We start from the raw sequence: 14,235 nt of genomic DNA on the forward strand, positions 1-14,235 counted from the left end.
TCATAAAAAAAGAGGAGTATAAATTACTAAACACTGTAAATTCTTACCTGACTTCTTAATGTGCCAATTTTAGTGAAATTTGCTGCCAGATTAGCAGCATTGCCTGAAGCAACTGGTCTTAGAAGTGTTGTTTTACTGTGATTATTTGTGTCACATGAATTTGGATGGGACTTACAAATATCCATAATATGAAAACAGGATTTTACACTGCAAAAGAAGATATGACAGGTAATCATATTATTTTAAATGCTTAGAGTAGCTTAAGATTAATGAACATTAACAAAATTTAAAAACCACTTCCAAAAGAAAAATAAATTCTATTATTTGCACTTAGTCTGCTTATTCCCAACATAGTTTCTACCAAGAAATCTTACAACAAAAGAGCTAATTTTAAAGCAAGAAAAGTATATCTTCTATCTGCAACATTTTTTGAAGACAGCAAACAATAATAAGCATTTTTTGGTCAGCAAACAATAATTTTATGCCTACCCTAAATAATTTTTCCTAAATCTCTAGAAACCTGCACCCTGAAATAAATGGTACCAAGTATGTGGTTATCCTGTTACTTTCAAAGCCCTTGTATGTGGAAACCATTAGGATATTATTAAATGTCTGGGTAGAAAACGTAGTTGGGATTTACAGAAATATGAATTTTAAGGACAATTCACAATACTAGATACTAGTTCATCCCTATGTCTTCTTTATACAGTCTTTTAAAAATATTTTTTTAAAGCGGTTTTAAGTCACTTAACATATAAACGAGAGGTCTGGGGATTAAAGAACTGACAAGATTTGCCCAAGGTAATACTGACAAGGTCTTCTGAATTTGAACATATATATATATCGACGGCACTGGGTTTTGGGATTGTTCTCTACTAACTCATAAGAAATCTCCTTCCCCATAGAGGGCCTGGACAGAGCTGGAGAAAAATGTAGAACAAAATCCTAACTCACAAAAAAAAGACCAGACTTACTGGCCTGAGAGAGAATGGAGAAACCTAGAGAGAGAGAGAGGGTCTGACAGAGAATGGAGAAACCTTGGGGTAGGGGGATGGGGGAGAAAGCGGGGGGGAGGGGGAGGGGAGAAAAGGAGAGGGGAGAGAGAGAGAGAATATGACCCCAGATACCATTTTAGCTCAGTAATGAAGTCACTCCTGAGGTTCACCCTTTAGCCAAAGATCAGACAGGCCCATAAAACAAAACAAGACCAAAGGGGCACACCAGCCCAGGGGCAAGGACTAGAAGGCAAGAGAGGACAGGAAAGCTGGTAACAGGGAACCCAAGATTATGAAGGGAAAGTGTTGACATGTCATGGGGTTGTTGCAACGTCATAAAACAATATGTGTACTAACTGTTTAATGAGAAACTAGTTTCTCTGTAAACCTTCATCTAAAGTACAATTAAATTTTTTTAAATGTAGATTTTCCTGACTCATCAAATAACATCACAAAAATAATATTGTTCCCTAATAAAATAACTTTACAGTAAAAAAAAACTCCTTCCCCTCCACACTGCAGACAGGAAAAAGGAAAGCAAGTGATATGAAGGGAAATGGAAAATACAGTTTGCAGGACTCAAAAGAGAACCGAATCTAAGGCCTATGAAAACTGAAATATGACTTGGGAGAGAAAACTGTTAACATTCCCTTTCCTTATACACATGCCTGGCTGTTAAAGAGAGAACGTAATGTAAAAACAAAACTACTCAATCTTATTTTCAGTTTAGAATTTTGGAGAAAGAACACGACTGCAATTCAGACTTGTATTCTAGTTCTACTCAGCCGCTTACTAGTCTACATGAACTTGGTCAAGTTAGCTTAACCATTTTTGACTCAGTTTACTTATATTCAATGAGGAAACTGTTTTTCTAACACACTGATTTTCTATGGGCCTAGTATTATTATTTTTCCAGAATCACTTTTAAACAATTTTAAAATAACATACTGGTTGCTATGAGGGAAATCTAGAAGATGTTTCATATTAACAAAAGGATGGTTCAGAGTCTCAGCTGGAGTAATTCTTAAATCTGCATCAATCAGCAACATTTTCTTCAACAAACTAACAAATTCTCTTCTATCAGCTTTCTCAGCCAAAAGATCACTTCCTTCCAGATCCATCACTGTGTTCACCTAAGAAATCAAAATTTCAAGTCATCAAATAAAAAACAAACCATAGAGGTAATACAAGTTAAAATTTCACAATTAAAAAAAAAATGTATCACAACAGAGGACAGAACAGAGAACAACAATTACCTTTAAACAAGAAAGAACAATTAAGCTTAAAAAATGCTCAAAATGTTTTGAGATATTCAAAGCAGGAAAAAAAAATTTTTAACTGAACAAATATCCACTCTGAGTCCTGGTGGCACACTGGTTAAAGTGCTCAGCTGCTAACCAAAAGTTCAGCAGTTTGAACCCACCAGCCACTCCACAGGAGAAAGATGTGGCAGTCTGCTTCCATAAAGATTAACAGCCTGGGAAACTCTATGGGGCAGTTCTACTCTATCCTATAGGATCACTATGAGTCAGAATTGACTCGCGGGCAGTGGGTTAAAGAAATACCCTTTTCTAATGAGACACAAGGAAAAGAAAATTGTTTGCTTGATTTTTCCTTTTAAAGAGTACTTTTTACTAATAGGATAGTACAAATTAAAAATCTGATAAAGACAAACGCAATTTCATTCCTGAAAGGTTAAAAATCTTAGAAATCAATTTCATTTGAAAAGCTTAAAAACAGCAAATGCTCATAGCCATTTAGAAAATGCTTTACATGTTCTGGCCTGGGCATCCCAGTCTACCATCTTCAGCACAGAAGACTGCCAAATCTGACTGTGGTACTCACATGCACTATATCATCCAGACTGTTGAATATGTACTTCCTGGCTTCTTTAGACTTCATTCCTGTCTCTGCCTCATGCTCTTCTAGAGTCTTATTGAATAAATCAAAAAGGGAAAATAAAACATTGTTAACCACCATTTGTAAATTTTTATTTCTTTAACCCTGGCACATTTAGTCTATTACATAATGCTGAATATTCTAAGGGAAATAGAAGTTCCAAAGAAGTAACTATCAAAAACATATTTTTTAAAAAATCAGAAGAGCTTGATTCAGGCCAAGAAAAGTATGCGTGTGTGCATGTAATAAAACTCCTGAAATAAAACTAATTGTCGAGTTAGTCACTGAGAATTTACTGATTCCCCCCAAAATCCAATAAATTAAGTACTTGGGATATGTAGTAAGTGGTCAGATTCAGTGCTTGCCTTATCCAAAAAAACCCAAAAACCTGCCTTATATAGCTTAATAATGTAGACTTGGATAGAGAAGATGAAGTATACACAACAAATGGAATTATATTCACAGAAGTTTAAGAAACATGAGTTAAAATTATGTTGCTGGGTTAGAGAATGAGCTAAGTTATCCTGGGAGGGCTTTCCTCTTAAAGAAAGAAGGGTCAAAAATGAAAATTCAAAAGAAGGAATGTAATAAAATAAAAATAATCATGGAGGTTATTATCCACGCATTTGAGGCATCTTGGAAAAGTATTTTTTCTAAATATTATATATATATTTTATGAATTACCTTTAATCTCCAACCAGAATGAGATATATCTGTTTCTCTGCAAAAAAATCTTGTGGATTTTGTACCCACATTTAACAACTGCTCTCCTGGTAAACCTTGAGTCTGAGAAATGTATCGAATCTGAAAAATAATTTATAACACAGAAGAATTTACTTTTTTCATGCAATCGACATGAACTGAACACATATATCAGCCACTAAGCTTTCGGGCAGGAATGAAAAGACAGTTTGTCTCTTCAAGAAATTCATGGTTTAGTGGGGAATATACAAGTAAACAATTATAATGCAGTGTTAAGTACCATAATAAAGGTGTGCACTATGGAAAGACAGAAGTGGTACCTATAATAATTACAGTCAGTAAAGACTCTAGAAGAGATAACGCTTAAGTTGGGTCTTAAAGAACAACTAAGTTAGTCCTGGGGAGGTGGGAAGAACCCAATCTAAACTAAAGTCAAAATATGTGTAAATATGGAAAATGGAAAATTAAGAGAGAATATCCATGCACCCAGGGACTAGAAGTACAGAAGTTCAGTATGTGAATGATGGCAAGAGATGAAATCAAACTTGAGAGCAGAAAAAGGGCTTTATCAGCAAGTTAAGAAGTTTGGTTTTTACTCCATGAGTAAATGCAAAACTGCTGGAGGAATTTAAGCACGGAATTGAAAATGGGTATTTTTTTGAGTAATACATAAGAATTATAAGGGGGTTAAGGCCAGAGAAGAAACTGAAAGGGACCTGAACTGACAGAGAGAATGGGGATAGAAAGGAAGGAACAGACTGAAGAGAGGCTTAGACGGCTGAATTATTACCGTGGGAGCCACAGAGGGGACGCGTCCATGAGTCACTGGTATACACACGGTTGTGTCAGTGGAGGAAGAACCAGAGGTGTAGATAAGCTCTTCCAAGAAGAATACAAAAGGCCTCCAGCCTCAGGGCTTCTGAACTTAACATCATTTCTGTCTGGAAGACTCTTCCCCCAGGTATCTATCTATATGGCTCTCTCTCTCATTTCCTTCAGCCCTCAGCTGAAATATCACTTTATTCACCAATAAAAAACAGCAAGCTCTCCCCTCCCCAGCACTCCCTATCTTCCTTACACTTCTCTATTTTTCTCCCCTGTACGTTTCACCATCTGATAGTCTATATATTTACTCTCTTTTTTTCTTGCTCACCTTCCATTTGAATGTGAGTCTATGAGGGAAGAGAGTTTGTTTTGTTTACTTTGCATCCCCAGCACCCATGGGAGTGCCGGTACACAGTAGGCCCTCAAATATTTGTTCCCCGATTCAATGGCTGCGAGGCACAGGGCCAGAGGCTTAGAAAACGGAGAGCTCTCTGAGGGCTAAAATAGTCCCTCCACCGCTTCTTTTTATCAAGGCTTAATTCCTCTGACCTGTATTTTAGAATCCTGGGATCTTTTTTCTTTTTTTTTAACTATGGGATTCTGCTCTATCAATTAATCCAACCTCTCCTGAATCTTCTATTTCTTCTCTTTGAGTGTTTTACCCTCAGAGTCTACAAAAATGTTCAATATCTTCAATCCTCAAAAAAAAAAGAAAAAGGAAAACAAAACCTCCCTTAACTATTTCAACTCTCTCTTTTCTCACTCAGTTAAGTGTCTTAAAGAAGCAGCCTACATTATTTTACCCCCCACGGACACCTCAACACACTATCACTATTAATTCAACTCTCAACATTCCTGTGAAATGGTACCAAGATAAGTACCTTAACTGACAAATTTAATAGTCATATATTAATCCTCATCTTACTTTGATATGTGGTTGCACATGGTAGACTGAGTATGCATTTATCTCCGCTTCCTTCTAAAAATCCCATTAAAATGACAGTGAACAAATAAAAAAGGTACTGCAAACCTATAGGGCAAATTAAAGGAGAGGAGATAATAGCAAACAAGAGATGCCGATTTCATCAAGCTGAAAAATGAATGAACAAAAGTAATGGAGAAAGGTGATTAAGAATTAAGTCTAACTGAGCAACCAAATTCCTAAATGCTAAGGAATTAGACCCCAGGTACCTCTAAGTGCTGGTGTGTGGCACCTAACTAAAAATAAGAGGACTGGTTGAAAGTATAAGGTCCTCTTAGGACTCTAGAGCTAACCCCCAGCCCCTATCACTCCATATAATCAGATAATACTCCCCCCCATTCTGACAGAAGATTGAAAGGTTAGAGATTTACTTGCTAGAAATATCAAAGGGAGGGATGATGAAGGCAGAAATGAGGTGCCCCAGTAGAAGCTGGATTACTTGAAAGCTTACATTCTAAATCATGAGAATCCCTCAGCCCTCATTATCATTCAGATTTCAGAACACTGGCAGTTAAGTTTCTGCCATACAGAATATTAAAAGATTCATTTCTAAAAAAAAGATGAACAGCCCCAAAAGAAAGACCTTACCAAGTGCTCCTAGATCACCTACATTGAAACCCATCAGTCAACAAACCCCATTCACACACACAGACTTCTTTTATGTCTCCTCTTAAATATGAATGGACAGCTAAAAGCCAAGAGACATTTAAGAAAAATCTACAACAGGACAGAGACCCAGTGGGGAAAGGGTGAATTGTTTAATAAACAGTGCTGAACAATAAAAACAATGATGAATCTGCAAAACATCTTACAACATGGATGAATTTGTGTGCCCAGCTACCACAACTGACTTCTCTGACAGGGATCACAATAGAGGGTCCTGGACAGAGCTGGAGAAAAATGTAGAACAAAATCCTAACTCACAAAAAAAGACCAGACTTAGTGGCCTGACAGAGAATGGAGAAACTCCAAGAGTATGGACCCCAGACACCCTTTTAGTTCAGTAATGAAGTCACTCCTGAGGTTCACCCTTTGGCCAAAGACCAGACAGGTCCATAAAACGAAACCAGAGTAAAGGGGCACACCAACCCAGGGTCAAGGACTAGAAGGCAGGAGGGGACAGGAAAGCTGGTAATAGGGAACCCAAGGTTGAGAAGGCAGAGTGTTGACATGTTGTGGAGCTGTTAATCAATGTCATAAAATATGTGTAGTGTTTAACGAGAAGCTAGTTTGTTCTGTAAACCTTCATCTGAAGTACAATTAAAAAAAATATTAAATAGTGCTGAGAAAACAGATACATTATATGGATAAATAAAAAAATGTATCCATACTTCACACCATTTATAAAGGTAGGTTCCAGATGGATTAGAGATCTAAATGTAAACAGTACAACTAAAAAGCTATAGAAGAAAATGTACATGAATACCTCTGTATCCTTGCAATGGGGCTGTAATGATTTAAAAAACAAACAAACAAAAAAGATTGAACAATAGGACAAAAATCAATGAACTTAATATGAAAATTTCTACTTAACCAAGAGAAGTTACCAGACAGGTAACAGAGTGGTAGAATGTATTTGCAACTTCAAAAAGGGATATTATGCCAGGGTATAATATCTAGAATATGCAAAGAAAACTTCAATATATCAAAAAGAAATGAAGACACCAATGAAAAAACAGGTAAGGAAATTAGGCAATTAGTTTGCATAAGGTCCTCTCTTGCATGTATATCTTCCTGTGTCCTTCCCTCTTCTTTCTCTTCTTTTACCTTCTCTACTTCTTCCCTTCCTCTTTCTTTCCTTCTTTGCTTCATCTCAAGGAACCCTGGTGGTACAGTGGTTAAACCTTTGGCTGCTAACGGAAAGGTTGACAGTTTAAACTCACCAGCCATTCCTAGAGGGAAAGATGTGGCAGTTTGCTTCCATAAAAGACTTATGGCCTTGGAAACACTATGGGACAGTTTCACTCTGTCCTGTAGGGTTGCTATGAGTCAGAATCGACTCGCCAGCAACTGGTTTGGTTTTTGGGTATTTGCTCTGTCTCTGATTGCCCCAAAAGCAGCTCACCCTAATTTGTTTGGTATATGCCTTGATACTACATAGCTTTGAAAAATACAATTTTGTTTGTATATCTATGCAATTTAAAACTTACATAAATGGTACTGTTCTAGAGACCCTGTTTGTTTTCCACATACAATTGTGCAACTATTTTTGCCATAAGCTAACAACTTTTTTCAATCACTGTACCCCTTTGGAATTAACTAGATTATCTCTGGGGTCTCATTCAGTATTAACATCAGTGTCTAAGACTAGAATTGCCACTAGATGGTGTCCTGTTCCAAGGTACTATGCACAACATAAATTGTAATCTGCAAAGCAAAGACACATTTCTAGCATTTGACTGATGCCTCAGTACTTCTTTAGCAGCTGAGGGATCTTGGGACTCTCCTACTAGATTGTCAACTCTTTCAGAGCTAGCAGTAGTTTGGCATCTGTATTAAGTATAAATACTTGATACAAAAAACCGTCAAGGGAGAATGAAGAAAACTAAAGATACAAAGATTAATCCAAAGGACTAACGGACCACAACTACCACAGCCTCCACAAGACTGAGTCCAATACAATTAGATGGTGGCCGGCTACTACAACTGACTTCTCTGACAGGGATTACAATAGAGGGCCCCAGACGGAGCTGGAGAAAAATGCAGAACAAAATTCTAGCTCACAAAAAAAGACCAGACTTAATGGCCTGACAGAGACTGGAGAAACCCTAGAGTATGGTCCCCAGGACACCCTTTTAGTTCTGTAATGAAGTCATTCCTGAGGTTCACCCTTCAGCCAAGAGCTTTATAAAACTGGTTTTCGGACCTCTGGATTGTAACTTTGTTTATGAAAACTTACTTCAGCGTTATATTTTGTTAATCAAATACTGGCTTGAGGTCTTGAATTTAAATTTTATATTTCGAGTTTGACCACTTTATTTTTAAAAGGTTTTCACATGTATTATATACCTGATGCCATGTATTCCTCTAAGTCTATTACCAGTCTTTATTTTTTTACCAATTTCACTAGATTATCACGACAGATCGTTACCTGGTCATACTCCAAGGCTCCTGGGTAGAGCGGCCATCCAAGAAATAATTCCGCAATCACACATCCCAATGACCACATGTCTATGGCTTCACAAAATGGCAACCCCAATATAATCTCTGGAGCTCTAGGATTAAAAAAAAAAAAAAAAGATCAGGGTGGTTTTCCTTTAAAATTTCATGATTTCATCTGACGTTCTAAGAAAGGTTAGTAAAACGACAGCAGAATCAATTTCTATTTATAGTAACTTTGCATTTTCCAGAATTCTTTGAAGTCTAGCCACAATCCTGAATTAAACTGAAGAGGGTCCTATGAGTACCACATTGCTATGATAAAGTTCCTATACCTTAATCCTCATCCCTTATAGAAAGTTTTATTAACATAACATAAAAGTAAAAAGCACAGATCTCATTGAGACTATAAACCAGCTGCATCCAACTGATTCCAACTCATGGCAACCCCATGTGTGTCAGAATAGAACTGTGCTCGATAGGGCTTTCACACACTAGAAATAGCAAACTGGAAAGGAGAACTGGCAAAGTATTAAATACAGGCATCACGGCATCAACAGAACTGAAAATCAGACATTGAGGGATAAGATCAAAACAAAAAAAGACAAACTTCAAAGACTAAAGTGGATCTAGGTCTACATATCATTTCAGAATACGACAATATTCACATAATTAGAACCTTAGCCATCAAAAATAGACAAAACCAAGCACTCTGTTCAAATAGGCAAAAAAAAAAGTATAAGTCATAATAGTAAAAAAAGCATTTTGATACTTGGAGGGCTTATTTGGAAAATGAACTCCATGAAATATATCACTCCCAGATTAATTATGTTGCTACTTCTCATGGCTCTCCGACAGGAAGAACAAAGTCCTAAATGAGCCTCCACATAAAGTTGTGTGTAATTACTGAGGAAGTCATACGTATCTCCTTGTCATCCTGGAAGAAGCCAGGATCTGGGAACTAGGGATTCTCATTACTGTTCCCAGCCCCCTCAGTGCGTGTGTGTGTGTGCGTGTGCGTGTGCGTGCATGTGTGTGTTACATGTACTATATGAATGTTTGTAAATAATATCATACATACATACACGCAGCTCTGGTGGCTCAGTGGTTCAAATCCACCAGCCACTCCTTGGAAACCTATGGCGCAGTTCTACTCTGTCCTATAGGGTCGCTATCAGTCGAAATCGACTCGATGGCAAAGGGTTAACAGGTTATACATACATACTTTCACATATAGATATAAATGTTTAAAAATATGAGTTCACACTGATATATCCAATTCCAATCGAATGTCACAGGGTCCATCTAGTTTTCTCCTTTCCCATTACCCTTAACGCATTTTCTTATTTGATCAATACTCCCATATGGAACCAATCTCCTCCAAGTCCTACCAGATAGACACCAACTTCTCAAACTGCTCAGGCTCTATCATCTCTTGCTAGACCATTCCATAACAGGTCACCACTCCCTACATTCGTCCCCTAACATAAACTCCTTTCTCAATTCTCTTGGGCTCTGATACCCTGTGCTGTCCTGCCCTCCGTATGGATGCTCCTCCTCACCCCGCACCAGGCTGCCCACATGCCCTGACATACCTTTTTCATCCTGCAGTAGATCTCCTCACTGTGTGGACCCCCACCTCAGGCTCCAAATACTCTGCACGGGGTCACTGCTGCCACAGATCATGCCCACATGAACACTCTCCTCAACCTGCTTGGGCTCCACCACTCATAGATTTGTATACTCATTGCCGTAATTTTCTGGCATGTGCCAGTAAATTGGGAAACCCTGGTTGCGTAGTGGTTAAGTGCTATGGCTGCTAACCAAAAGACTGGCAGTTCGAATCCACCAGGTGCTCCTTGGAAACTCTATGGGGCAGTTCTACCCTGTCCTTTAGGTTCGCTATGAGTCGGTCAACTCAATGGCAATGGGTTTGGTTTTTTGGTTTGCCAGTAAATTGTGTCTTAGCAAAGGGCACCTATTTCCAATTCAATCAAGAGTGCCATAAAGATGGGGCTAGTGGCACCCCTGCTAGGTTCATAAACTCTATACAAATCCATTATAAAAGTAGATCTGGAGCGGAACCCAGGGCTCTTCACTTCAACAAGCATACCAGCTGATTATGATGTAAGCAGTTCTCAGACCACAGGAGAAACTCAACATGGTGGGAAAAAAAAGTACAGAATTAGAGATCTACCCAAGATTCATGAAATGAGTGCCCACTACCCTCTTGGAAACAAGATATGTATTATATTGCTTTCTGAGCTTCTTAAACAGAATAAGCCTTTTACTAATTTCTTTAACTGGCATAGCTGATTGTAATTAACTCCTAAAGCAGTGTTTCTCACACTGGCTGCACATTACAATCACCCAGTTCTGGCCACACCCCAGACCACTTAAATCAGAAGCCCCAGAGACGGGATTTAGGCTTCGGTAGCTTTTAAAGTTCCCCCAGATGACTGCAATGTACAGCCAAAATTAAGAACCAATGCTCTAGAACCGAGTAGTTAGACTACTGGGAAGACAGTCCACACCCTCCCTATTGCTCTTCGGACCAGGATACGTTCAAAAGATAATGACACTTCTACTCCTGGCCCCATCTGTTATAATTAATACATTAAATTCAGTAGACTCTTAATCGGGAATCCTTGGGTGGTACAAATGGTTAAGTGCTCTACTACTAACTGAAAGGTTGGCAGGGTTCAAACTGCCCACCAGGAGCACTTCAGAAGCAAGGACTGGTGATTTGCTCCCAAAAGGCCACACATGGCCTTGAAAACCCTACAGAGTGCAGTTCTACTCTGCACACATGGGGTCGCCAAGTCAGAGCCAAGTCCACGGCAACTAACAAGAAGACCCGTATCAATCGACAAGCACTTGTGGAAAATAAATGAGCACCATGGGGAGGTGTTATGAGGTATGAAAGATCTTTAAAACATAGTTATATGAGGCTTTTACTCTTTTGACAAAACACCTAATCAGTAAGCATTTGTGCGGTGTACACACATGTAATATAAAGAAAACAAAAATCCTCACGACTGGACCAATAAGCAACATCATGATAAATGGAGAAAAGACGGAGGTCGTCAAGGATTTCGTTTTACTTGGATCTACAATCAACACCGATGGAAGCAGCAGTCAAGAAATTAAAAGACGCATTGTATTGGGCAAACTGGCTACAAGAGATCTTTTTAAAGTGTTACAAAGCAAAGATGTCACCTTGAGGACTAAGGCACATCTGATCCAAGCCATGGTGTTTTTAATCGCCTCATATGCATGCAAAAGCTGGACAATGAATAAGGAAGACTGAAGAAGAATTGACACCTTTGAATTGTGGTGCTGGCGAGAATACTGAATACATACCATGGATTGCCAAAAGAATGAACAAATTTGTCTTGGAAGAAGTACAACCAGAATGCTCCTCGGAAGCAAGGATGGTGAGACTGCATCTCACATACTTTGGACATGCTGTCAGGAGGGATCAGTCCCTGGAGACGGACATCACGCTTGGTAAAATAGAGGGTCAGTGAAAAAGAGGAAGGCCCTCAGTGAGATGGACTGACACAGTGGCTGCAACAATGGGCTCAAGGATAGCAACAATTGTGAGGATGATACAGGACGGGACAGTGTTTCGTTCTGCTGTACATAGGGTCGCTATGTGTCAGAACCAACTCGACAGCACCTAACAACATAACAACACACATGTATAGTAAATCCTGCAGAAGCCTGAACCTGTGTAAGGCAGAAACCTTTCAGAGGAAGAAAACTCAAATATTTTCCACTAAAACAAGCGATAGGAAAGTGGTACAACTGCACCCTGTTCAAGACAGAAAACTTGGGAGATGAGGAAAAACAAGGCAGTCCCGCCGATTTCTGGCTTTCACAGGCTTCATTGTATTATATCATCAAGTGAGAAATGGTATGGTAGAAAGAGGAAAAAAACAAAGTTATATTAAGTTATCAATCCTAGGTATTCACAATCTCATACAAAGAGGATGATCTTATCCCTCCTTTTTCACTATTGTACACCCAGGCCCTACACAGAATGTGTACTCAGTAAACATTTCTCAAATGAATCAGTCCAATGCAGCCTGGGTCACACTAAGGAAAGCATCAAAGAAAAGTCTGGGTTTAAAGCAGGCTTTGAAGAACAGAACTTTAGGCACAAACAAAGAGAAATGGGCATAAGAGTTTATAAAGGGTATATATACTAACCGATCTATGTTTTCCAATAGCTATGTTCCATAGCATAACAAACCCAGCTTAAAAAAAAAAAGAAGAAAGAAAAGAAACTCAGCTGATATGTGCCTTTTTAAGCTGGTCATCAGTTTTCTAGGGCAATCAAAAGAAAAGAATCTTTGTTACCACTTTTTAAACCAACTGCATTCTGTTTAAATCCTTGTGAAAATATATAACAGCAGTAATATCACCAAGCACTTGTATAACACTAGTGTCAGGCAATCTTCTAAGTGTTTTATAAATATTGACTCATTTAGATGCAAAACAACCCTTTTAAAAGATATAAGTAACTTGTCTAAGGTCACACACCTAGTAAGAAGTGTAGCTGGAACTCAAGCCCAGGTTTTATGGTTTCAGAATCCATGCTTTTAACTATTTACTGGTGTACCTAATAAAATAAATCATTTCCAAGATTGCTAAAACTATTGGACTTTACCCTATTGGAAGTTCTTCTGCTCAGATGCTGTGCTGGCCATTAAATGTGTTTCTTCCTTTCTCCTTAAGCCTTTGATTTTAATTTAAAACTTTTGATTTTAAGACTAACCAGGAAATGTGAAATACAAATATACTTATGCTAAGAGAACTCTAGTGGACGTTTTACTAAACCCTTTTCCTCATCTTTAAGCATTTACTCATCTTAACCATAAAAAAATCTTTCGCATTAAATATAGATATCTTCTGGATACCTCTTAAAGTAAGGCTCTTATTTTAGAAGTTCCTATGATCCTAAAGGTCACTGTAACACCTTACAGAGGCCATTAGGAAACGAGCTCAACAATGGATGTGGCCTTACTAGCCAGCAGGTGTGCTTACTCATAAATACCAATTCAACCCCATACACGAAATAAATTCTTGCAAGTTAAAGCCCTCTACTTGGCCAAAGACAGCAAAGACCTAACGTGGTTCTAAAATACAGGTGCAGATAGGGACACTCTAGCTAAATGATCACAAAGTACAACTTGATTACAGTGTTTAAAATACTTGCAAATCAAATTCTCTGCAAAAGGCAAGACTGTATATCAGGTTAGGCAAGAAGGAGGAAGGCAGGAATGGCTCTCACTTGTGTTAATGAGGGTAGACTTGAGATAAACATCTGAGAAACAGAAAGTCAAGGCAAAGACCAGTAATTCTTGGGTATTCATTTCTGGAGACGGCAAAGGTCTAAAGGTCAAAGCAGAAGTAGAAAGGGCACCCACATTTCAGCTTATTAAGGATACAAAATCCACAAAGCCTGGTAGTTCAAAACAGCATCAACAATCAGAATGCCAAGAATGAGCCGGTCTATAAACAGCAGTGCTTCCCTACTTTTTTGTCACAGCACACAGAGAAAATTGTAATATTTTACTATGTACCAGGATAAACTGGAAGGCATTAGGAAGGGGACATCTATCTGGTACTTGATTTAAAAACTATCTTTATACTAAATAAATAAAACAAAGAATTTGGGAGGATTTTTAAATAGTAAATTTGCATAAAACTTTCATATAAAATATT

The 14,235-nt window shown here is 38.2% G+C and overlaps 1 protein-coding gene across 8 annotated transcripts in view; it reads right to left on the reverse strand.

The window, feature by feature from the left end:
• Positions 1 to 14,235, reverse strand: part of HIPK3 (homeodomain interacting protein kinase 3) — a 104,082-nt gene that overhangs the window by 14,841 nt on the left and 75,006 nt on the right. For all 8 annotated transcript variants that reach the window (XM_010592142.3, XM_064288312.1, XM_023550746.2 and 5 more), the window contains 5 exons: positions 8,495 to 8,618; positions 3,579 to 3,698; positions 2,841 to 2,927; positions 1,944 to 2,128; positions 48 to 207 (listed from right to left, as the gene is read on the reverse strand). In XM_010592142.3, the coding sequence (XP_010590444.1) occupies positions 48 to 207; positions 1,944 to 2,128; positions 2,841 to 2,927; positions 3,579 to 3,698; positions 8,495 to 8,618 (676 nt within the window). The remainder of the gene's footprint in view (positions 1 to 47; positions 208 to 1,943; positions 2,129 to 2,840; positions 2,928 to 3,578; positions 3,699 to 8,494; positions 8,619 to 14,235) is intronic.

Source organism: Loxodonta africana, chromosome 7, assembly GCF_030014295.1.
Source record: "Loxodonta africana isolate mLoxAfr1 chromosome 7, mLoxAfr1.hap2, whole genome shotgun sequence".
Taxonomy (NCBI): domain Eukaryota; kingdom Metazoa; phylum Chordata; class Mammalia; order Proboscidea; family Elephantidae; genus Loxodonta; species Loxodonta africana.